This window comes from Gallus gallus, chromosome Z, assembly GCF_016699485.2.
Source record: "Gallus gallus isolate bGalGal1 chromosome Z, bGalGal1.mat.broiler.GRCg7b, whole genome shotgun sequence".
Taxonomy (NCBI): Eukaryota; Metazoa; Chordata; class Aves; order Galliformes; family Phasianidae; genus Gallus; species Gallus gallus.
The window spans coordinates 44,113,280-44,139,662 of record NC_052572.1 but is presented as its reverse complement, the minus strand read 5'-3'; the positions used below and the strand labels follow the sequence as shown (position 1 = coordinate 44,139,662).

At 37.1% G+C, this 26,383-nt stretch overlaps 1 protein-coding gene across 5 annotated transcripts in view; it reads left to right on the top strand.

The window, feature by feature from the left end:
* The window catches only part of SHC3 (SHC adaptor protein 3), a 103,963-nt gene that overhangs the window by 29,018 nt on the left and 48,562 nt on the right, over positions 1-26,383 (top strand). Inside the window, exons 2-4 of one of the 5 annotated variants that reach the window (XM_046905840.1) lie at positions 805-953; positions 8,535-8,696; positions 26,210-26,280. In XM_046905840.1, the coding sequence (XP_046761796.1) occupies positions 8,547-8,696; positions 26,210-26,280 (221 nt within the window). In that variant the 5' untranslated portion in view covers positions 805-953; positions 8,535-8,546. Of the gene's footprint in view, positions 1-804; positions 954-5,844; positions 6,301-6,347; positions 6,393-7,835; positions 8,697-26,209; positions 26,281-26,383 lie in introns of those variants that run through there. The other 4 variants (XM_025145195.3, XM_040656351.2, XM_046905839.1 and 1 more) reach the window with 4 other exon arrangements.

Sequence of the window (26,383 nt, the reverse complement as noted above, 5' to 3'; positions counted from 1 at the left end):
ATTCCATTCACAGCTGCATTACTTCCTGTCTTTCCTAACATTACTGTAGTGGTTTTTATAAACTTCAGTTCCTTTAAATTACCCTTTAAACACTTCTCAACTGTTTAAATTCTACCACTCACCCCTGCTTCATCTTCAGACCTTTTGCAAGTTGGCCACCCTATTTCTCATTCACACTGTTATGAAAATAATCTCAAATATATGAAAGGTGAACAATCTAGCTGAGAAAATACATAAGTACATGTGTCCACACAGGCATGTGTGTGCACATATACATGTTTCTATGGTTTCCTCTTCTACATGACTGTATCCAGAAAAAACACTTTATAATCACTTCAGGCCAGATAACAAGCAGTGTTATTGTGAAAAGGTACAGTGACTCATGCCAGCCCTTTGTACAAATAATGCAGAAGTATCCCACATTCTGAATTTGCTGGGATGAGTGTTGCTGCCAGTAACCTTCCACTGCTGGTTATTCTCTGCTGCAGAACTGTTAGAATTCTTTCAGTAAAAGCAGTGATCAGTGATATCTTCACTGTAAATACAGCACACTGCCTAACTTCTTGTTTGCCAAGAAAACCTGTACAATTCAATGGCACAAGCTGGTGGATTGTATTTCAGGGTGAAAATAAATAATCAGGCATTTGTCTTGGCCTGTGCAATTAGTACATTTCATCTCTGCACTGTCCACAGCTTACTCTTCCATTTGTTCCACTCTCAGCTCAATTTTTTGTTTGGTGAAACAATGTCTGGAACTTGTCTGCCTGGAAAAAAATAACTGTATTTTTCTGTGTTATTTTTCAGACAGGTGCTATAGCACACACTTTATGCCAGCACAGCAACGATGATGACAAGTCGTTGAAAGGAGTGTGAAAGCAGGCTGAACAGCTCTTACAACTGCCACCAAATGCCTATGCAAACCTCCAGGATTTTGGTCAGATGTACAATACAAGGTAAAGGTGCCCATTTATACTATTCCGTGTTTTTCTGTCCTTATCATTTTGATTGTATCTTTTTGGTAAGAGAAGGGGAACACACAGCTTTAAGAAAGTTTATCATTTTTAACAGACAGTTACCAGCAAAGTGGCAGAAAGGGCAGAGAGCTAGTAGATGGGTTTAACAAAAGGAACACACCGGCAATTATCTGAGGAGGGACGGTAATTTACTAATTCCAACAAAATCAAACAAAATGAAAGAGAAGAGTACCCAAAGTACGAGGGAAGCACATGCCTTTCTCCGCAGCGAACTGAGCCAGCCCCATAGAGCAGACAGACGAACGGGCTCCTGGCTGGAGCTCCACCTCCCTTCCTCTTCGCGCCAAGTCTTCCGGGGATGCCGCGCCGCCCCGCCCCGCCCCACCCCACCCCACCCCACCCCACCCCTGCCTTCCCCTCCCCTCCCCTCCCCTCCCACCAGAATACTCAAAATGCCCATAAGAGGCAGTAAACGGAACCAGAACATTAACTCTTTAACTTCCACTGGTTTACATGATGTTCTGATGTGGAATACTGACAACAAAAAATTACCAAACCACAACACCTGCTTATACAGAGGAAGTTTTGGGGTCAGGACCTTTATGTAAGTTATGCTAGTGCTTTGTGATTGTTCTATATGCTGTATGTGTGAAAAGTAGATCACTCTGAATGTAATGCCTCCTATTTATTTCCATGGAAATTACAACAGATTCAAAGAATACAACAGCACTATTTGATAGTACAAATTCTCAGCTACAGAACAGTGTTTTTCAGCAATCACTATCATTAGCTATGTGTTTTTGCCAGCAATGAACAAGAGCCTACATGCCATACTCACAAAATTCTTCACCAATAAGAGTTCTTGCATCATTTGTTTGTAAAGGATGCTGCTGTTTACTTTTTCCCATGAATCTTCCTAATTGTTTAAAATAAAATTCCTGCCACAGACAGATAAACATTTATCTAAATTTCTGATTTGTCTCTTTTTCATAAATGGATTGCATCATTGGCAAATTTCAGAGTGTTATACCGCCATCTTGCTTTCTAACTTCTAGGTTTTGTTGAACGACAGCTTTCATATCCTCATACATGATACGATCCTTATTCTCAGCTTTAATTCATGTGTCACCTGTAACAGCAGGGAGAAATACATGATTAATAATGTGTATATGCCAAAGAGAACTGTCATTTCCATCAGTACTGGAGCATCACAGCATTAGAGAGACAGTTATGGATCCCACTCTCTTGAACAGGGTCACACAGTTTGTTAGCCATGCAATAGTTCTTGGAGGTAGAAGAAAACATGGCTGAGGGGTCTTTCTCTGGGAAATAGGCTCCAGGTCTGGTATGGCATTTCAGCTGAAGTGTGGTACTCAGTCGGTGCCTACAGGAGCAGCATCCCTGCAATCACTCTGAAGGAACATTGGTTTGAAGTGATTCTGAGGAACTCCTTGTGCCTCGAGCTTGGTTAGCTGAGGGAGGTTGTTCAGGTCCATCACTTCATGTAAAACACTCACATGAGGCTCTCTAGAAATTTCCTGTGAAGCAGCCTAAGTAGAGCAAGAGAGGAAAAAAGGAGGGGAGGGGGAGGGGGAGGAAGAGGAAAAAAACGAATAGCAAAGAAGTAATGTATCTCAACTGAAAGTAAAACAAGTGATAGTTACTGGCAGCAATGCAGGATCTATAGAGGTTGTTGAGAGGGTGGAAATGTCCCTCGGTAGGAGTGAGATGGGGAGGCAGATAGGAGAACCTATATTGTCCACAGCCCACAGATACAGCTGTACTTGAGGTTGTGCTTAGAAGGTACAGCCCTACTGCTGCAGCTGCTTTCCATTCTCACCTCAGATGACAGCACAGAAAAGAGTTTACTATAAAAATTTGTGTTGTTCGTAAAAGCAGGTTCAGTGTTACAAGGTTGACCTAGTGCTAATTTGCAGATTCTGATGGACTTCCCTGCCTCATGAAACCATAGAGCCCCATTCAGATTTCGTATTGTTTAAGATCCATCTTCATTCTGAACTTCTACTGTGTGCTGGCTTTTAGCAGCACAACAGGAGCCACACTGATGGAGCATGAAGAGTTGCAAGTTTCATTCTCTGCCAACTATTCCATGTCATATTTCACAGGATGAAAGTGTCTCAATGCAAAAGTGTTCCAGTATTTTCAAGTAACCAGAAACAATCCTGTTTAGGATCAGTTTCTGCCTTAAAACCTGCATATTTGCACAGAAATTTGTAGGCATACTTTGAACCTTAATTTACATTGGACTACTTCAAATTAAGGCAGAAGTTGAACATTAATAAATAGCAATCATTGGTTTTAAACAGTTATATTTCCAACAATGTGGTTTTCCAGAGAAATAACCTGCACAACTGCAGATAATGTTCCAATTTACTCACACAGCCAACCCTTGATGGTAAGGTTGCCACAGAAACAGCAAAACTGATTGCATGAGAGGATAGAATGAAAAGGAGAGGAAGGCAATTTGCAGCAGGTTTTTGTTGAAATAAATCAACTAGAATTTTTTAAAATACTGGTTGGAGGGTTTTGCTGTTTCTTCCCTTTCCCTTTCCCTTTCCCTTTCTTTTCCTTTTTTTTTCTTTTCTTTTTTTTTTTCTTTTTCTTTTTCTTTTTCTTTTTCTTTTTCTTTTTCTTTTTCTTTTTCTTTTTCTTTTTCTTTTTCTTTTTCTTTTTCTTTTTCCTTTTTTCTTTTCTGTAGCAGAACTGCCGACTTCGCAACAGACCTCATGCTTTCATTGTTCAGTTTGGTTTTGTTTTGTTTTCTTTTGCATGGTCTTACAGAAGCTGAGGTCTACCTCAAACAGCCAGCAAGTGAAAAACTCAAAGTGATAAGAGTGATAAGAGTCTTTACTATCTCCTTCCCTGCGGACTGTTTTTTAGTAGTCATGGCTCTTTTTAATGACACTGATGGAAATTTTGTTTCCTTTGGACATTCCTGTCAGCTCTGCGAAAGTGTCTCTTAAAATCACAGGAGCATGTAACTGACCTCTTCATGCAGGTATGTCAGAGACAGGGAGGACAGATGCTGAAGTATGTAAGAACAGAACAGATGCACCAAAATTAGGTAGAATCATTTATTTACCTATAGTAGCTACATATCTGCTTAAGAAGTTTAGATCATTATGCTCTGCTGCTTGTTGTAATGTTGTTTGCTTGTCTATAGCCATGTCATCTGAGCTTCCCTCACAGCTGAGCTTCCCTCAGCTTTATATAGCTGGATAAAACCTCATGAATACACAGTTAGGAGGGTTCTGGAAAGTATCTAGGTCATAGGAGGAAATCTGGTATTTTCAAAATCATTGTCTTTTTCACGCACATCATTTTTAAAATTTAGTCCAAAAACAATTTTTCCACCACTGGTCAGGAATGCAAATGACCTTTCTGCACAGTCTTAACATCGCCCAACTTGTCTGCTTACAGTATATATTTGCCACAATGTGGTACTAGGGTTTTGTGGCTGATTCTGTAATTATTAAGATTTCTTTAAATATGGGTCACTCACTGGAAGTCATGTATTTTGCATTCAGGAGGGCTTCCAACAAAAAGTGGTGAAACACTCCAATTCTGCCTGCTCTTTCCTCTGTGACGATCACACCTCCTGTATCAACAGTGCCTCCTACCTTTGCATCTGGAGCAATGTAATCCCTTTAAACCTCATCCCAACAATAGAAACCCAAAAAAACGAAATTTCTCCTTTTCCTTTCTCTGATCTTCACCCCATTATCTTTTCTCCCCTCCTCTTTGTGAGTAATAGAACGTTGGTGCTTCTGAAATACAGGCTGTAGAGGTAATTAAGATGCAGGAGGAAAATAGCACTTGATAGCCATCTGAAAGGGAAAAAGGAGGAACAATGATGTGAAACAGTGTCTGCATTCATATGAAAAGCCAATGGAGATAAGTCTAAAGCATGAAGGAGCAATCAGAGATGCCAAAATTAATGATAGTTCCTAAGAAATGCTGTGCTTGGTCAGAGGTGGCTACATCCCCTTATTATATTTATATTACTAGGGCTGTGTATTATTTTGCATTTATCAACACTGAAGTTCCACCTGCCATTTTATTACTGAGTCCACAATGGACTCACTGTTCCATGGCCATTTATTACTCACGGTGCCAGTGTCTGGCTCACCTCCCTGCAAAAAGAACAACAAAAAGGCTCATTTTTTAACTTGGATACACTTTACTAGCTGACCTAGCATGGCTGCAGATGGATTAGAGGGAAATAGTGCATAGTGATAGCCTTACTATCAAGAGTGCACTGAAAACTATGATAATGAACTCAGTGGTTGCAGGCTAGCACGCTTATTTTTGCAAACTACAGGCATGTAGTCAGAAGACACCTTATAATTATCTGACAATACAGAAGAAGTGACTGAATTCTAATTTTAATTGCATTTTAAGGCCACTACAGGTTCTAATTTTATTATTTCCTTGAATGAGATTTGTTCCTACAGGACAAAATTTTCTACATTTTTTGGTCCCTAGAACTACTATAGACTAAATTTTCAGATGTGCACTTTTTCTAGTTTTGGGACAGATTTTCAAAGGAAACTATTTCCCATCAGACCATATTTCAAGCCCTTGTGGAGTCAGTGGCTACTACTGCTCTGTTCTGCAACAGCATTAAATGTCTCATTTCCAGGAGAATTCAGAGTCCATTGGAGATATAGATAGCTTTTCTGTGACAATGTCAGAATTGCATCCTGCTGCTGTGGGACTGGGAAGTGGAATAAATCCTCTTCCCTCTCCTTCTCTCTCACTGGCCTCATGATGACAACACTTTTAAATATCTACTGTGCTAATAGTACAAATAAATACCTGCTGTTATTTTTTTTTTCTTTTCAAGCAGGTTTTTTTTTTTTCCTTATAGATGTATGAACGCAGACCTGTAAAATCTGTGAATCTGCTGGCACATAAGCAGAGCAGTTAAACATTAAAAACAAACGAATAAAATAAAATAAAATAAAATAAAATAATAAAATAAAATAAAATAAAATAAAAGCTGTGCACATTCATGTTCCCACTCTGGATGCAAATGAACCAGCCAAACCAACAACTCGGGGAAGAACCCAGCCCTGACTCCATGTTTTTCCTCCCCTGCCAGCTCTATCCCACACAACCCTTGCATTTCTCCTGCAACACTCTTTCTCTTATTTACAATTTTCCGTCACCCACTCTGGCACCAGCTTTTTTTTTCTCGAGCTGCTGCAGGAAAGATGCCACCTGTTTTCGGAATGGAATCTTCCACTATTTAGCAAGCCTCTGCTGAATGAGTCATCAAAGCTGGCTGGTATTGGCTGGGCTGGTGAGTACCCAAGGGATTGCCTGGTAGAGGCTGCGAGGCCTTGCTTCATTCACAGAAATGTGAGGACGCTAGCCAGCCCTTCCATTCACACAGTCAGTGCCTCATTCACATTTTGCAGTTTTGCTAGCTGCTTCTAATGAAGAGAGCCATTTGGGAGTGATTGGGTTTTCTGGGCAGTAGAGACAAGTAAAAATAGGCTATGATATGCATATTTGCTGTTGCTATGCTAGGAGGATGAAGAGAGGAACAAATGCTGTGAGAATGCTGTAGCAGGTTAGCAGTGTGATGGTGAGAGGCTATTCCACAGATCACTAGAAACACTGGCACTGCCATTATTCATCATTGCGGGGATAAGAGGTGCTGATTTAATTTAATGGCATAAATATACTGATTAAGTAACTGTATTTAAGCTGTTTTGTTGTATTCGAATACTGCAGCCTTTAGTTAAAGGAGAGGGAAGGAATGCAACAGAATTTTTCCTTTATAATTTTTTGCAGTTATTTGTTTAAAAAAAGAATGTTATGTATTTTTATGTGCCTAGAAGATGTTTTGCAAAGAAGGTCAATTTATAGAAAAGAGCCATATGGCTTGTGACAAGCAATGTATTTCTCAATGTTGTATATATTTTATTTTATATTTTAAAAAGAAAAAAAGAGAGAGAGAAAAATGAAGTATCTGATTTCTTTATGTTTTTCTCTTCCCCAGATCAAGTGCTTGTGGTTGATATTTATGCTTAATAAGAACTGGTGTATTTTATTCTTCACTGCAGGACATCAGTGAGATGATGCATGGACTTTTGAATATTCCCCTAGCACTTCTCAATTTTTCAGAATTAGAGCAAGTATTCTAGGGAATGGAAAATCTATTTCACATTTTTCTTCAGAGTGAATATCAGTGGTGAAAGAAAAAGCATCTCTTATGCGTGTTGTCAGACATCAGAAAAATACTCATTTCACACATAGGTGCTTTATATAATCCTGCATTAAAACATAGGGTTGCTGTGAGGTAGGGGAGAAGGATTGTTTTCTCTGTAAAAAAATTGGAAGTAACAATTTCTGTGAGAAACAGCATTGACACAAAAGCTTGTAAAATCTGCTAGGCTGCTTTTGTGAAGGAAAATGGTGTATTTTCTTTATTTCTATCATCTGTTTTTGAAATGCTTAAAGTATTCTGAAAACCTTCAACATATCTGTGTTTTGCTAGAGTGGGGAGAGGGGAATATATATGTGTATATATTATCCAGATATTTGCTATCTAATTGTGTCTTTGTAGATTTGCAAATATGTGAGGTGAAAGTGCTGTTAAGCAGAAGAATAAAATGTGGTGTTTTAAAAAGGCTGTTCATTCCTTTTTAAAGATAATTGCCTTTGATATGAAAAGGAGTGGTGGGGGGAGGAATAAGATGTTAGAAGGAAATATCTGTTTGAGAAGAGAGGATAAGGAAATTTGAGAATTGATTGGTTCTGGTGTGCTGTAAGTAGGTGGATTTTTTTTATTTTTTTATTTTTTTTATTTTTTCCTACAGGAAGTGATTTGCAGTACTCACTAAGCCTTTTGTTGAAAAGGGTCCTTCTCATTTGTGTGAGTCATGCTTTTGCTGTGAGCAAGTTGGCTGCTCTAAGCAGGACTGGGATCTCTGTTACAGAAAACTGTTACTTCACCTAACCTTAACATGGAATCACAAGAAATACCTTAAAAATATATTTTTTTCATTTTTCCTCATATTGTTCGCTTTTTTACCCCAAAATCTTGTTCTCTGCCTGTGTTGCTATGAATTGCCTGCTATGTTAGCACGGGCATCTCCTGCATTGGCATCAGATTTGCCAGAACATATGCAGGAAACTAGATAGAAGGGCATGCTTCAACGTACCAAGTATAACCGCTTCAGGAATGATTCAGTGACATCAGTTAATGATCTTATTCACAATTTGTCCATGAACAGCAAGGTCTCAGCAGCTGCTACAGCTTCGGCAGCATCTTCATACCTGGTCACTCCAGAGGTTCTCCGCAAGGACCAAGAAGATGGACCCACCACCCTATGTACCCTCATCCATAAAGTGTCCCACTTGAAATTCTCTAATGCAGGCAGCCTTTTGGGTATCAAAAACCTGTCTTCTGCAGTAAAGGAGCTTGCGGTCTCCAAGTTACAGGGAAGCTCGAGTGCTTCTAGCTCAGCAGCAGAGGCTTCTGACAACGCATGTAACCTTGTCTCTGCCACTTCGTGTTCACAGCAGGACATAAGCAAGATGAGTGTTGGGAAAAAAGCACGGTCAGAGGAAATGCACCCAGGAGATGAAGATTGGAATCAAAGGAGCAGCATTGTTGATAAACCCTCTCAAGGATGGCTGCACTTGAGTGAGAAGATCCTGGGACCTGGTGTGACGTACATTGTGAAGGTTGGTCTGACTTCTTCCATTCTCTTCTTTTTATCAATCAAAAATTCTGTGCTGGTTTTGATGCCAGGCTAGATAGGCTGAAAGGATCTCTTTGTATGCTCCTTTATTGTGCATAATGCATGGTATGTAAATGCAGAAAGGCAGTGCTGGAAATTACTTATTTATTACTTATACCAGAGCAAGCCTGCAAATAGACTTCTTGTCAGATAATAATTCTGCAGCTGGGTAAAAATATTGTTTTTAAGCTAACAGCTATTTTTCTTACTACTGTGGTGGTTGTTCCCACCCATCTTCCTAATTTAGGTTTTCGGTGTTAACTAGCATATTGTATATATCTTGGATGCATAAGCTTCCAACATGTCTGGTGTAATCTACAGTGGGAAAGAAATACACCCTGATGTATGAACAACCATCTATCCTGCATGATACTTCAGATTGAAAATACCTTTAAAGACATTTGTACTTTTAATGTGAAAGGCACGGATAGTAATTCTTACCGTGTTCCACAAATAGAAATACTGTTGTGGGTAGAGCAGGAAAATGCTTGTTTTACATAATGAGCATTCAGCCACTTTTAATGTTATTGCTCTTTTCAGTTCACTGATACTGCATGTCAAGAGCAGCAAATCACAAGTTTCCAGGGTAATATTTTGGTATGCTTTGAGAGTATCTTCAAATGACCTGTTAAATTAGATCCTCTGAGAATAGCTTACTCATGTGCAGCATTGTTTTTCAGTCAGGTAAGATACTGGTTATGCCTTCTAGTACAGTGTGCACTAAGTGTAAAAATAACATCTGCAATTTCTTCTTCAGTCACTCTTCCTTGCTGAGAGGCTTTTGCGTCATGTTAAACTGTGGCAGACCGTTACTAAGATTACAGACCTATTTTAAATCTCCCCTTATTTTGGGTACAGAAATTTTGTCTGTGATACAAAGCATGACTTTGTATCAGGATGCTTTAAAAGTGCATTACAGCCTTGTTACTTAACTCTTAACAATATATCTCAAGTCTCATTATCAAAAGCAGAGTGCATATTTAACCTTTGGAACACTGGGAAGCAGCTTTAATGTCTTTCTGCTAGAGGTAAGTTTTGCAAGCAATGGTAGATGAAGTAAGTTGGCCAATTCCGAGCACTGGTAATCTCAAATAGCACTTCCTGACTATTCTGACATTTACTGGGATTACAAAAGGAAAAGAGAGTCAATGCTACCCTTTGGGATATAAATTGCTTCTCTCTTACTGTTTGAGAAACATCTCGGTAAAAATGTTCACTAATGCTGCATGTAACTCTGTGGAGACCCTTCTGCACAAGAAATACTCTAGTTGCAGAATACTGTTTAATGTTCTCTGATTAGGTCAGGAAACTCAGATGTTTTACTTATTTTGCTTTGGACATCGTAAGTAGGCAGACAGTTATATGAGAATTCACTGCTTCTGTTTGTTTTACCTGAAATCAAACACATTATTCATTTGCTATGTTTTTACTAGTTGAATTTATGTATGCTTTGAGTTGAAAAGAAAATTAAAATCATATATGAACTTTCATTTAATCATCCTCTATCTAATACTGATACTAGAACAAGAACTTTAATTAGTGCAGCTGATTTCAAATATGTGAAAGTATATTTCTACATATTATGAATATTAGAATTTCAAAATAAATCATTAGCACTTTATACGACTTACACTACTGGTATTCTTTCCTGTCATTGGAATTTGCAGAATCTATTTTTATGAAATATTGTTTATATTAAAACTGGGTGATATTTTAAATTTTGTGCTCTCTTCCATAATACCAGTGGAAATAATCTGTGGGACAGGGTAAATAATCAGTGCTGGGCAACTAGGTAAGTCATACTAGAATCTCTTGAATTAAGAGAAATAAATTACTATATGCAGTGTATGACAAATGTAACACTTTTATGACACTCTTTTCATAAGTTTCTGTTCTCCAAGCCTTTTCTGGAGGGCCTTTTTCTGTTTTCTCCAGCCATTTTCTGGCAGTGCTCATTCATGTTTTTCCCTAGCCATTTTGTAAATGGGCAGTGTAATTATAATTCTTGAAAAGGAGTGTAGGATTATGATAAATAGGAACTGTGTTCTGATTTCCATGGTCTGCTGCAATGGAATTATTTTCTGCCATTGAGCTACTGGCACTTTCTCTACTTTTTTTTTTTCTTCCTGTGTATTTTGCATTGAATTTTTGTACATTATTTTAATTGGAAAATTTCTTCACAGAAATTTCTTCATTTGTGTACCAAATCAGACTTTGGCCATAGCCAAGACCAGGGACATAAAGTGATGAGGTATTGATACTTTACTTAAAAGTACCATTTAACAGTTTAACAAATTATGGATTAACTGAAAAAATAAAATTGTTTGTAATCATGGAAGTAATTGATAAACTTACTGTTTTTCCCATAGCGAAGCTGACAGAGGTTGATCTTAAATGTTCGTGCTGTGAGAGAGTCAAATACATATAATAAGAAAGAGTTAACTTCTGAAATGTAACAAAAGTTGAATGTTTCAATGAAATCTATTTATTTCCAATGACAGATATCTACTGATGAGTTTAACTGAGTAATGGCATAAATTTTCTGGGTTTTAGTTGATTGAACTAGGAGTACAATCAACAGTCACAATAAGAGGCAAATATACATCTGCCTTTAGATAAGTCGCAGATGAGCATTGCAGTAGAACTGTGCTGATAAGTTTAAAATTCTATTTTTCAGCAGTTCAAAACTAAATAAAGCCAAAACAATGAAATATAATGTTAAAATTATATATTTAGCTTTTCTGAAAGAGCCTTGAAAACAAGGTATTGATATAGAAAAAGCCTGGGTAAATCTCATATTAAAAAAAGGAGTTTAAATGGTTGTATCTAATAGAGAAGAAGGAGAAAGGACTGTGACATACATGCCATTTTTTTCCATCTTTTCTAACAAGAACTGGATTTGCTTCTGGCCTAAAGCAGGAGTAAAATGTGCATATTTCATGGCTTTGTCATGATGATCTCTGTTTACCTGTTTGAAAGGTGCTTTGTGTACAATAAGAAAAAAACAGAAGAGGGTTTTTTGCTTCCTCTTATTCCTTTAAATAGACATAAAATCAAATTTATAACCAAATTTACAATTTTCATTTTACCTTTTTATTTATTTTTTAAGACCATTAATGTTACAGCAAGGATTTTTAGTTTTCTTTCTGATTGATGCTACATTTATCATTCTTTCTTATGGAAAAATTAATGCTTTTTGTTTGGTTGGTTGGTTTTTTTGTTTGTTTGTTTGTTTTTGAATTCTGCTTCTATCAGTCAAGTTGTATTTGTGTTAGTGGTTTATCAGTGATATTTTGACATGACTGGAGTAAAAACCTAGTTAGTAGGATTTTGTGCATGTGATTCTAATAACAAGGAAAACAGTCCCAAAGAGCTTACATGCTTAAGATGTGGAATTTGTGTTTCAGGCAAATTGTGATAATATCACTGAACGAATACCCTTTAGTTCAGATTCTGCTCTCCTCTACCTAGGCACCCAAACAGTACTAGCCAGAACTCAAAGACTTATAAGACTGCCCTGTCTCCTTGGCTGTTAATACTTCATGCATGAAGTTAGTAAGGAGAGAGAAAAGAAAGAAGTGATGAAGACAGTACTGGTTTTAGCAGTTGACTCCTGCCAGCATGTTATATTATTTTGCAATCAGTTAGTATGCTTCACATTTGCTTTCCTGTTGTTTGAACTATAAAAAATGATGCTTGTCACTCTGTCCATAATCCCTTTCTGAGCTTCCCACATCTGAGTTTGTTGTATAGCAAACTGATATGAAAAGAGTTTCCCACAGAAGTAAAATCAGACCCTACAAACAGAAATCATGCAGTTAATATTATTCTAACTACATTAATCAAGTATTATTTCTTGACACTTGCACAACTTCAGAGAAAGAAAAGCACCTGATGATCTCAGTAGTGAAAGAATCAACACTGAAAGAGAATATCTGGTCTGCAGTACAGCTGAGGTATTTGCAAAATGGCATGGAAGCTCTGATATAATTTCTGCACCTAAGGCTTTTTTGTAAGGGACAGTTTGGGTACTGTTCATCTTGATTTGAATACTTTAAATCAGAATTACATCCTTTTTTAAAATGAAACCGATACTGTTTTAAAGTCCACAGATAAATTTGCCTAATCCTTTTAGGATGCAAAACTACAGGCAGAATTCTTTCTTTGTTTCCCCTTAGAAGTTGAGTTGTAGTTTTCTTATCTTCAAATAATGGTTATTTTAAGAGTACCATGTGCCCAATTTAAATATCTTCCTGTATAAAGAAAACACGTGGACGAAGCAGAATCTTCAGGGAAAATCCACACCTTTCTTTTCTGCTAGTAGTAAGGCACCTGTCGTTGCTACTGGGCACTCCTTTGTCCCCCAGCCATGTAACCCATCAAGAAATGTTGTTTTCGTTAGAACACCAGCTGTTCCTGTGGTCCAGACTGGCTTCACTTATTGTAGGAAGTTCAAGTGAATTCACAAAGTATTAGTATTAGATTTTCTTCATGTTTGCAATGGGAAAAGTGCAGATCTGCCATGGGACAGCCTGGCATGCAGCCTTCCTGGCTGCTGATGCTCAGGCAGGATGAAGCAAGCAAAGGAAGCAATGAAACAAATTCCATAATCATAGAGGAAAAAGTAATTGCTTGCATGCATTTCTGGACAGTCCTGATGTACTCCTGTTTTATGTGATTCTGTGCACTTACAACAGCTGTCAGTGCAGCACTGTCCCTGTCTGTGCTGGGCTGCTCTGGGGCAGAACCTGGCCATTGCAATGGGAACAAGGATGCAGCCGCATCCCAGGTGTTATGTGTTTTTAGAGAAGGATGGGGACAATTTCATAAGGCTAATCTATCATGTTTGCTTAACAAGTGATATTTTTCCATAGATTTTTTTCAAGTAAGTTTTTCTTAGGGCCTGAAAAGATTGACTCTGACAAGCCAAGTTGCAGCTGACAGTTTTAAAATATGGGTAGAAAAGAAGACAATCAAAACTAGAGACAGATAGCAAGCAGTAATAATATATATATATCTTATATATATATATATATATATATATATATATTTTAAGTAAAAATAAACAAGTTGCAGGGAGACAAAGAGAAAATAATATGAGGTAGATAGAAAAAGCTGCCTGGACTGGTTTTGCCAAAGCACCGTCACACTATATTTTCTGGCACAGGCATTTTGATCTTTATAAAAAAAATCTCAGAAACTGATCCTGAAATTAATTACACTAGTTGACCAATACCAGAAAGAACAGGGACAAGACTGAAAGGAAGATATGGTGTCCAGGGGATTGCTCACCACCATTTGTGTCCTTCTAGAGTTGCTGTGGTACCAACAGTCCTTTATTCCCATGTTTAGCTCTCGTTAGCACAAAAATGATACGAGGACAGGCCTTGCTGGAACCAACATCCTGAGTGGCGTTTGACACAGTGTGATTCTGATGAAGAAATTACTGGAAACAGAGCTGTCTCTTTGCTTGTAAACAAGCTTCTTCCATAATCCACAGGGCATTGAATAAGTACCCTTAATTTTCCTACAAATTATATGTTTTGGAAATGCCACCATTGCCATGCTGTATGGGGACTATGCTTCATTTCCAAGTGTCAAGTACATGTGCAAACAAATAAACTACCTGGTAATCTGATTTCCAGGCTACCAAATCTCTAGCTGAGCAAGCGGAGTAGCCAAATGCTCTTTTAATTTGCAAGTGGAGCATGTTTATGGCAGAAACTATAGTAAAAATTTTGGATGAACAGAGATATATTTTTGCTCAGGTCTGCAGACCTTGCCTTTGAATCATCATGTTCTGTCTGCTGTGACACTTGTAATCATTGTCAGAAAAGATCACCTGGCACATACTGCCTGACAGAGCTGGAAAAAAGAAAGGGTTTCCTATCAAACACATAACTAAAAATGTTTCAGAGAAAAATTAGATACATATTTCAGATGCTCAGAGTTGGTACTCTTATGGATGTTTTTATGATGCATCAGGCTTGTGAAGAATACCTCAGCCTGTAGATGTTGCCACAACAGACTTTTCAGGCTAAGACAAGGTTGAGGCTATTTAAAATGCTTTTATGTATATAGTATAAATTACTTGTGGATTTTACACTGTTTATAGCCATTCATTTGTTACAGCAATAGTTATATATAGCAACCCTACTCTAGAAGAAAAAATTCAAACCCCAATTGTTGAAAGATATAGCTTTTACTCATTTTCAAATTTTTGTAAATTAATTTTATAGTCATAAAATAGGCAGAGACCAGTAAGTAAACAGAACTGTCCCTTCAACTCTGTCTTTCAGGATATATCCTCCCGTGAAGGAGCAGGGCTCTCTGTGGAGCAGAGGGACTGTAGGAATGTGTCCTTGCAAGGCTGGTAGCCTCTTGCCCCTGCTCTGCTCTGCAAGGAGTCATCATGCCCACTGGCTTTCCAGGAGTCCTCAAGGCCTCCCTGCTGCCTGTAGAGATTTATCATGCCTTAAATCCTGTCTGTGATGCCTCTAACCTTCTCTTCTCTGTTCTGCATGCTGGGCCATATCTTGGGCACTCTTTCTGCAAACACAAGAAATTATAACTTAAATGCAAGAAAGCTGAAGATTGACCAAGATTCATGAAAAACATATATTAACTGCTAGACTTCTGTGATGAAAATCTGTAGCATTTATGTAAGAAAGGACTCTCCCCATCTCTGTCTATTTTGAATTGTGGTTTTTAACATTGGCAGCATACTTCTGGAATCACACCTTCAAATGTACAATTTTGAAAGCACAGCAGTTTTTCAGAAACTTACATAAGGTTTATACCTGGCTTAGTGGAAATGCACCTGTGACATCTTCCATCTTCTGAATCTTTGCTGTAATAAATAGAATACATCAAGCCATTCTACTTAATGTCTAAGCTGATGTATGTTCTTCAAAAAATGGACATATCTACAGCCTCCATATTTATGATTTTAAACTTCTAATTATGATTGTCAGGTTTTGAAGCATAATGTTTCGGCTGCAGAAGTTTTGCACATTTGCATTAGGGGAAGTCCGATGCAGAACGTAAGCTACTAGAGCTAATCTGCATGGAGATTTTAAAGGAAAGACATCTTAGTAAATATTCAAGAAAACAAGTAAACTGTCTGGAAAGTTTTTACAGATTTCCAGTATGTACCTGAGAAAATGAAGCATTTCACTTGTGACACTGTTGTGCATATTGCAAGCATTCACTTCGGTTAATATCACACTGCAGCGATGGCATTCATCCTCTATTATATGCCTTGAAAATTATATTTGAAAAGTATAGGACTAAACTTCATGGAGCCTCTTTTTTCAATAAAACCTGTAACATATTTAAAAAAATGACAGTACGCAAAACATGTTTACATATAAATGGTAAGTGCCTACTGTACGCGTTTCTGATTCTTGCATTTCCAAGTTTTTGCATGCAAAAATGTATGTTTGCAAAATATGAACAAGAAGAAATATTGTGCATATGAAGCTACTGATATTTTTAATGTGGAATCTTGTGAAAGTCCATTCCATTTAGCATCTGCATTGTATGGCTATTTTTGAGCAAAATGTTGGCAGTCTTCTTTCATATCCCACAAGTAAGAAATAAGAAAAAGGTCTTTTTTTTTTTTTTTGAAGATGCATTATTTTCAGTGCTGTTTGAGATGGAGATTAGAAGGTTGACAGATGGAAAATTTGCTTCCCTGTGCTTTCTCCTTACTAGCAAGAGTTGACTTAAGAAATTGCATTTCAAGATAAGACTTTCCCTAGCTGAATCCTTAGCTTTTTTTTAATGGAGTTCTGAATCATTGTCCTATGACTTGAGTGTGAGATGGTGACAGAATCTTTTCACAGGGGACAAATGTAGAACCACTGTTAATATCTTATCATAATTATAGATGTATCCAAATTGGAATGGATTCTCTCTTTTTTTTTTTTTTTTTTGCACAGAGATTTAGGAGATAGCCTTTTGTGTTTTAGCCTTTGATGTTGTATCATGATTTCTAGGGCTACCCATATATACAACTCCGATACAGGAATAGTAGAAAAAAATCAGTAGAAAAAGTTTATCTTAAAAATCAAGGGAAAATATATTTTAGCAACATAGGAAAACTATACATGGAAGTGTGGAGAAAACATTGTACATTCTTGCACAGCCTAACTTCAGATAACATTTCCCCCAGCAAGTGATAATTTTTAATCACATAAAATCTTAGTCATGCACTGAGAGTTATGTTAGCAAATGTAGAATCTATTGCTTAGTACTATTCTACCTTCTGTCCTTCTGCCCTGATAACAGTGGCACAGAGGTACAATTTTTTCACCAAATGGTGCTCTCTTTCTGTGACTCACTCTCAAAAAGAATTGCAAACATTCAAAAAGTGTTCATATTTTCTTCAAGGCTTCTCTGCTTATTTGAATCCCCAGCTAATAAAGAGGGCCTTTACAGTTTTTTTTTGTTTTGTTTTTTTTATCTCTGTGGGGGAAAAAGGATAACAGATTTCCATCTTTTTCAGTGTTGGCAGATCTTGATATCTTCTTACACATTCAAAACCATTTATTAATAGATATATACAGCTAATATGCCAGAAGTTAGTAGATATATGCAGCTGCTCACAAAATATTAAAATGGTGGCATTTATCTATAAACTGTTTTTCAGAAAAGAGAAAAAAATAGTGGATGATTCTTGATAAATATTCTTAAGAACAATGGTACTGCATATTTCTGCAAACGTGTAGTCAATATATAGGACTTTAAGATTTGTATGTGTGTATATACATATACACTCATATATAAATTAAAAGGATTTTTTTATATGTTCAGGTGGATTGATTCTTCATATAACATTTAAGAAAAATATGAAAAACAGAAAAAAAACAGTTGCCTTCTTCTGTTTAGAAGCTGGTACTTCTACTAGCGGGGGATCAGACTTAAGAATTTATTTAGATGAAGTTTCACAGTCTTTCTGTATTGACTAAATGTGAAGCACACTGTTCTGTTGTTGATCTCAGAATCCTGCTGGAAGTCTGTCTACCCTTACTTATTTGACTAGATGCCTTTATGAAAATCTTCAAGAAACTCTTTGTTAAGGGATTTTCATGATTAAAGCTAGGCATGTAGCAAATATACAGTGACTTACAGTCATGCAGTGAAATTTTTAAAGTGTGACCTTTCTTTTTATTATTTTGTACTCTAGATGCCAAACAAACACTATTCTTGTTTGGTGGCAGTGAATCAAAATATATCAAGGCACAGATATACAGAGAAAATCCTATTTCCCTGCAGTCCTTTATGGAAGTGTTTTACAACTATGATAATTAGAAGAGTGTTTCTCTGTTTCTCATGGCAGCATATGTTTGACACATTTTTAGTGTTAGATTCTGATAATGTCATTTAAGGCCTTTCCCTCATTCAGAATGATTCTGCCAATGTTCCATTCCTACAATGCTGAGCCCTGCAGAAAGCAGGTGCACCATTATGCAGATACTTGGGAAGCACAGGGCAGTAATGCAGATCATTTCCCTCAGCATGTGCTGGTGGAGGACAGGCACCAGGTACCCTCAGAGGCAGCCCTGAAGATGAGTCTTGCTCTAGGGGAAGGGAAGAAGATGACATTAGGCATGGCAGGGCTCCACAGAAGTGCATGGACAAGGGACTTCAGCCCTCACTACCTCCACATGTGCCTCAGTACATCGCTGTGGTCATCCTAGGGCTCAGTGCAGTCATTATGTTTCGGAGATAATTGCAGGAGGGGATTAGTTTGGGAGTTCAGAAAATGCCTGTATGTATAGAAGTCTCCGAAACATGTCACTACAAGTGTATCTTCTTACAAAAAAGATTGGTGAAATTTCAAATAGAAGACTAGAAGATTAATTTGTGCTACTTTGTGGTGTGTGTACAGTATAACACTAGTTCTAGGTAAGATTTTAATGTGTTAATTGATAACTAAGTAGAGCATTTATAGGCAAATATTTATATCCCAAGCTTCCAGAGAAACTGAAAATCTCTAACAGGTGACTTGAAGGCTCTGTAACTGCTGCTCATACAAATTTATTTTTCTCTAAATATCCAGTCTTCCTTCTGCCCACAGCTTTTTCTAATATTGTAACACACCCCATGTTAGAAATATCACAGAGCCAGTTTTCTATTCCACCCTTCTGCTTAAAATATCTAGATACTCTGACATAACTCTGAACAGCTATGTACATAATGAGCCCTTCTTCTCACTGCTCTGCTCTCTTTTCAGAAGATGGTAGTCATGTTTACCGACAGCAGCTCCATTTCCCAGGAGGCACCTTGCTTTATCAGCAACACCTGCAGAAAAGGGGTGTCTGCAGACGTCCATGATGCTGGAGCTGGGGCAAGGCAGTGGCAGGACAGTGCATACCTACTCTTCATTTACAAGAAGGTTGCCTGAGGTTTGGCAAACACCCTCTTAGCAGACACTAAAGTTAAAAAAAAATAATAATGAAGAGGTTATTGCATACTGAGAGTGCAGATCTTCAGAAAATGCTGGCTTTTTGCTGATATAGAGGAAAACTTCATTATGGTAATGTGTTTTCTTCTGGTTTGGTTTCAGAGTAGGTCTGATGCTCCAATGCAATAGCTGACCCGTGGGTCTAGATCCTGCAGGGACCAAGGCTCCAGCCCAGCTGCTGAGCTTCATAAAGTGAATGAAGTCCCTATATATATATATATATATATATATATACACACACACACACTGTTTTTCAGTATGAATGCGGTAACACTGTATTTATAAGTTTTCAAGCGCGAGTTTAGCCTTAGGAGCTTCCTATGGTTTTCAGTACTCATAAGTGATCATTGTACCCACTCACATTCTAACTTTTGTCTGCAGTAGTGCTGAAACATGTATGGCACAGCTTCAGCCTGTCTGTGTGGAGATATCTTCTCAACAGCCCTCCTTCAAAAGTGATCCTTTTGTTCAACGTGAATAAAGGCTACCCCCACACTTAACCTAACTAAAGGAACTATTTACCTGGATTGAATGGCTCTTTCTGTTAAATGGGTAGAGGTTTTATGCTTCTTAAGCATGCCATATATCATTATATTAGAAACAATATTTTATCCAAATATACATAAGAACTACAGATACCTGTCAGTGTTAGCTGTGGCTAAAAACTAAGTATATTGGCAAATAATTTCAGTTAAGATAACTGTGCTTAAGAGGAAGATCCTAGAGAACTTTGCTGGGCTTGAGGGCAGTTCATCCTCTCTGTTGCTTAGCATACTCTCTTTTCTTTCATTTTATTTTGCTTTCTGAATGGGTGAAGGTAGTTTGGGGTTCATAAGTATTATAGATTAAAAAAATACTCAGAAAATCCAGTTTTCTTTACACTAATTGTTGTGATCAGGAAAGAACCACTCTTTCATATATTAAAAAGAAGATTCACCTAGGTATCTGGGCATAGAGCTGTGCCTCCAGATCTTCAGTACCTCCCACACATTTCCAATGTGCTAGCCTGACACAGGGGTTTTAACACTGTGTCACTTTCAAAGGGAAGAGAGGGTCCTTATATAGTCAGCTTGAACTGTATAGGAGATTTGTCTTCAAAAATGTTGAGCAATTAACTTTCCTCCTGCAGATGTGGTAGGATATGTTCTCCTGCCATGTGCCACTTTGTTACAGGTAACAGAGCAGGTTAACTATGTATTTGAAATTCTAGGTGGAACTCTATCCATTTTGCCTTAAAAAATCGCAAGGATTGCTTTTCTTCCATATTTCTTCAGACAGATGCCCTCGGACAGTGGCTTCTGCTGCCTCTGTTTGCAGATGAGAAAAACGTAGTATTCAGAAGATAAGCAACAGCCAATAAGGGGGATTATTTTATTCATTTTAGCAACAATTTTGTGTATTGTCAGATGTATTTTTTCTCACTTCTCTTTTCATAAAATTTCAGTTTTAACAATGTTACAACACTTCTAAGATTCCACTGCCTTCACAGAATTAGTAGATTTACTCTGATAGGGTAGTATGTAGTTTGTTAGCATACATGCAACTAAGGTACAATGTTCTTATGAATTGGAGGAGCAAATATATATTATGTGCATGGCAAACAGGTATAGGACCAGAGAGATTATAACGTTACAAAGGAGTAATGAAATAAAGACCTTACCTGTGTCCTGGGCTCACAGAAGGGCTCCAAGAGGAGTGATTTCCAGATAGAGATCCTTCTTCCTTGGGAGTCAGCCCTTAAATAGGGTCTAGGAGAGGCGGAGCCAGGCTCCACCCCTTCTGGTCACTCAGGTGAAATTGCGTTCACCTGTGCCCCTGCAGCTGACTCAGCGCTCGCCTCAGGTGGTCAATCAGAGGTTCAGGCTGTGATTCAACAGTTCCCATACAATTATGATAAACTATTCTCTCTTTGTGCAAACAATTTGAGGCGCCTTACTCCAATCAGTAAGGTATTCAAGGCAATAAATGTTAAGTTAAAGCAAAATTTTAAAAGATTATGAAATATTTTGCATGTTTTATTACTTCTTCTTTTACTTCTTATTTTTCTAAAAATGAAAACACCTTTTGTTTGCAATTCTTTTTTTTCTTTTCCTTTTCAGTAGTTTAGTAAGTGGGCATTATAAATTCAGTTAAGCTGGGAGCGTGGTAAAAAGTGATGTCACAAGGATTGAAGCTCATTCTTCCTTATTATTTTGCCAAACATGGAAGTTACTTTGAAAGTGATCAACTCTGAACTGACTATCTAGGACTTGGATTGCTTTTGTTTTTGTTTGGTTCTTTTCTTTTTCTTGCATCAATACGAGTATTTTACAGATCTGTGACTGAATTTTCAGTTATGTGTGAACTAGTTTAATTAACTTGATTATTGGCAAAATTAACTTGAAACTGTCACTATTTCTGTATTATACCCTGCTTGTTAGTGTGCATCTAGACTTCAGTCTTGAGAGGGCTTAGGCAGGAAGGCAAACTTATAAGTTGTAAATCCTGTAGAACATTTTGGAACTCTTAGTGTCCTTTTCCCAAGCCTGTTAGGCTGTTAATGACAACGTATGAAATGATGACAATTGGTTGTTCTGATGAAGAAATAAACATATGCTGCAGTAGAAGCAGAACAGTCTGAATTTGACATAAAACCTCTCCTTTTGAAATAGGGAGTCATCAGCTCAGCTTAATTAGCAATAGTCAGCTCTTACCTGGTAATTTATCTTTTTTTTTTTTTTTTTTTTTTTTGTTAGCACTTCGCCTAACAAGAATAAAGTAAAAAACAAAAATAAAAATAAAACAAAATGTCAGAATATTACTCTAAATACACGAGAAGTAGATGTGGCAAGTAAAAAAAAGTTCTCTTTTGTATACTTCAAAAGTAAATGCACAGTTTGAGCCTGAGGGTGACAAATTGTCCAACTTATTGCAGGGTACCTTACAACATGTTTCAGAGCTTTCTATTTTCAAAAATTAGGTCTATATGCAGCATGCAGAATCACAGGGTGATACCTCTGTTTTTCATTGAGTCCCTAGAGAGGGACAAATAATATTTGTGCAACACTAGAGCAGATTTCAGATACTTTAGTGTTTGAAGACAATGGCTAATTTATGGCCGATTGTTAAGTGTATCTGTTTGCTGACATAACCACGTTATCCTTTATGTAACTTGCATGAGGCTATGTGTGTTGCAGGTGCAATCTGCAGTGCTGTGAGCCACTCAGATTTATAGAAGGTAGCTGGGAACACAGATTTGAAACCACTTTTAATTTGCTGTGAATAAGCATGCAGCTTTGGTGAACTAATGATATTCTGGTAGTTTAGGTTCAGGGATTAGGCTTCCTTATTTTGTCTGAGAGTGGGTGATAGATGTATCTTCATACTATCCATCCTTTGGGCAGACACAAATCTACTAGTCAGTGCCACCCATACTCCTGCCATTTAAGCATTTGTTGTTCCCATGCTGGACTACTGCAGTGCCATATGTGGCTAAGTGTTGCCATATTTTTATAAAAACATTTATTGCTGTTGCTACTACTAGCTTCTGACAGAAAAAGAGAAAGATTTCTTCTAGTAAATTGGTGTTTTGGATGAACTTGCTATGAAACACTGAGCAAGATTTCATGTTCTAGGGGAAAAAGATAACTCTGATGGTGACTTTCCTCTTCACTCCACACACATGAACACACTCAACCCTCATTTGCCTAACTGTCTGTGTCTGACACATGATGAAGATCTCTGTACCCTTTCTTGCACTGAGTACTGCAAAAAAATTTTAGTTGTTAAGCAAGAATTTTCTGAGTGAGTCACAGAGAAGATAGAGATACTTCAGGGAATTTGGAAAAAATCTTTGCCTGTGGGATGAACTAAAAACCTGGAATGTATTATGCTTACCTGAAAAAATGACGACTAGACAAGACTTTTGAACATCTGCAGTAGAAGACATGATTCCAGGAGAATGTGACACCATGCTTTCAGATTTACATCAGTGTCCTGGAAAGCACTGGTTAGAATGTAGTGTTTGTTATGATTCTAAAACCTCTGAGTGGGGAGGCATTCATTCATCTGAAAGATGTCACCTTAGGGTGCAGTGCCATTCAGTGAGGGTATACAAGCTGGAATATTCTCATTCAAATATGAGGAAGTAGACAGAAGGCAGAACATTATCTGAGAGAGCTTGGTACTCCCAGATTTTCCTACTTCAAGGTGAGCTGCATTTGGTGTTTTTCAGCATGAGAGGGAGGATGCTAGTGGGATGTTGTCATGATGCACAGTAGCCAACGGGTTAGAATGTGTATTAAGCACTGGGTGAAGAGGAGCTTTTCTAGGAGTAGACTGTTTTATAACTATATTTTAAATGCTTCATAGAATGCCTAGAACAAAAGATAGCATTTCTTTTTAAACAGGATATATATTTGTTGAAATAAATTAATAATTTATTTACTTGCTATCTTGGTTGTATGTCTCCTTTCTGTGGATCCTTGTCAGGATGTACTTCAAATGGATATTTTTAGAGAACAGTGTTGATCTTTGGGAATAATTGAAGCATAGCAGTAGGTGAGTTATATGTCCCTGTAGTTGGGCTTTTTGAATGTCAGTTTTTATAGTAATTTCATTACTTGAAAACATGCCATGGTGATTAAGTGTTCACATCTTTTATCCAAGAAAATCAATTGCCATCTTTGCCTTGATCAGTCAGGAGAATTGCAAGCCTTACTATGTTGTGTTCAGCTGTCTCCATGCTATACTTACAGCAAGTATAAGGTAATTTTTCCATCTGACTTTCCTTCAGTCTGGTCTTGTCTCTACTTTCATTAATGCAGATCAGGTAGTATGACTCAAAGGAGTCTAACTGCACGGCTTCTAAGTATGTTTATGGATATTTGTCTAATTGCTTGTGTGTTTATTTCAATACATGTGTGAATATGTGTTTGTGTATTTATTTGCACGCCTGCATGTACTTGTGAAACTACCTTTCAGAGTTTACTTCTAAAGTGTTTGACTCAGTCCTCAAAACTGTGCAATTTCTGAGCTTTAAAAACTTGTGGCAAATATAGAGAAGTGAAGGACCAAATACAATTCAAGAATCTTTTGGTATCAAGCAGCTTAAGTGGATACGTTGAAAAAAATAATGAACACTAAGTATTTCAGTAAGGAACAGTCACTGGAATGCCTTTGAATAGTTTTACCAATTTACAATATATTTAATTAGAAAAATATGCTGTATGAAATAAATATTTGGGAATATTTATCTTTAAAAGAATCAGAACTAAATCAAAATGATGCGTTGCTATGTAATGGCATAACTTAACTGAGTTCAGCTGATTATCTCAATAGATGTATAATGAACTTCATCTTCAAGAAAATCAAATCACCCTCTGAGATACTTAAAAATAGAATTAATAGCTTAACTTTTCTCATCAGAACATGACAGTATTCTTTCTGGATGCTTTAAGTGCTCAGGGAGAAATTTACTTAAAAGAGAAGCTACTTGCAATGAGATACAGGAGGTTACCTTTTCTTTCACTGTTTCAGGATTGGTAATAATCTAACAAGCCTGAGAGCATGACCCTTATTTTGAAAGCTTCATGTGCCAGGATCTCTATCAAGAAGACATTTTCTACGAGGATTTTACAAACTTTTTGAAAACCTAAGATAAAATTGCAGGAGAATTCTTAAAAAGCAATAGTAATAATAACAATAATAAAAAAATGATCTTGAAATAACCCTTCCCAGAAACTGCAGGCAGTTATAATCCACATTTGAGCAATTTAATGAATATGAGTTATTTGATATTCTAGTGTGTTTTATTTAGTGTTGTAACAACTTCATAACATTTAACAAATAATAATTGACACCTGAAAACAGAAAAGTAATTTCCTCTTTAAACACTTTGTAACATACATTTTTCTGTAGAAAAAGCATTTTTGAAAATCCTGGTAATAAAAAAAAATCATTTTTTTCAGTAGAATGAAAAAGTCCTAAGCAGACACAAAATGCTGACCTTACTTGGTTTTTGCACCAGTTTTGTGTCTAAATAGATTTGATTACACTGCAGAGTGGTATTATGCTAGAACAGCGTTATCAAGTTAATTATCTAAAAACTCATCCCAGGTTCCCCTAACTTTCAAAAGCCAGGTGAATGGCTGAGCGCTTACAATACATGCAGTGATGCTGCCATTGGATATGCCTGTCATAAGCTAGTTTGTCTAAAGCCATTCTACAAATACCTGTTCAGATCTGCAGCTATAGCTGTAGTTTTTATCATGTACAAATTATGCTCGCTTTTGGAAGCAAGTTCAGAATTCACCTGAGATTTTCTCACTCCTATGATAGTCACTGTTACATCTGAACATATTTTCCAACTTAATCCCCGTTTTTCAAAGTGATGCAGGGCAGAAATGTTCTCCAGTAAGCCTGTTTTTTTCCAAAATGTTAGCCGGCCTTCATATCTGTCCTCTCTAGAATAATTCTGTTGAAACCATCTCCCAGCATTTCTTATTAGTGTGTATTCTTAAGATTTTCCTGTATCTTTATACTGTTGCCCTTAATAAAATTACTAACGAAAATCCCACCTGTCCCTGAGGTGATCATTAAGGAATCTTTGGATTGCTGATGTTGTTTTCAACTTCCCCGCCACATTTTTTTTTCCCCACAATCTAATGGTAGTTGAATTTGTTTTTCTGCACTTCCTATTTTTCATTAATATTATTTTTAATTTGAATAGCTTTGTATGTAAAATACAACATGGAAGATGAAGAACTAAAAATCAGCACATTATGAACTAAACTTATAGAGAGATGTTGAATCAGAATTGAGACTTAAGTGAAATCAAGCGTTTATGGAACAAATCTGTGTTACACAAGAACACAGTCACAAAAATCTACCTGGCACGTAGGATTCATGGTTTGTAAAAATACAAATTGTGCAGTGCCTTTCAGTGAGCATTTTATCTTAGAACTCAAGAATAATTACATTTTTCAACTGTTTCTTTTTCCTTGCAGTACTTGGGGTGTATAGAAGTCTTGCGTTCAATGAGATCTCTTGACTTCAATACTAGAACACAGATTACAAGGTAAGACTTTATACAAGTATATATTTAAAATAAAGTGTAAATTGTGTCCACAAAGAGAAAGGGATATGAAAATAGCAAGACAAGGTATATAGTAAATATTTTA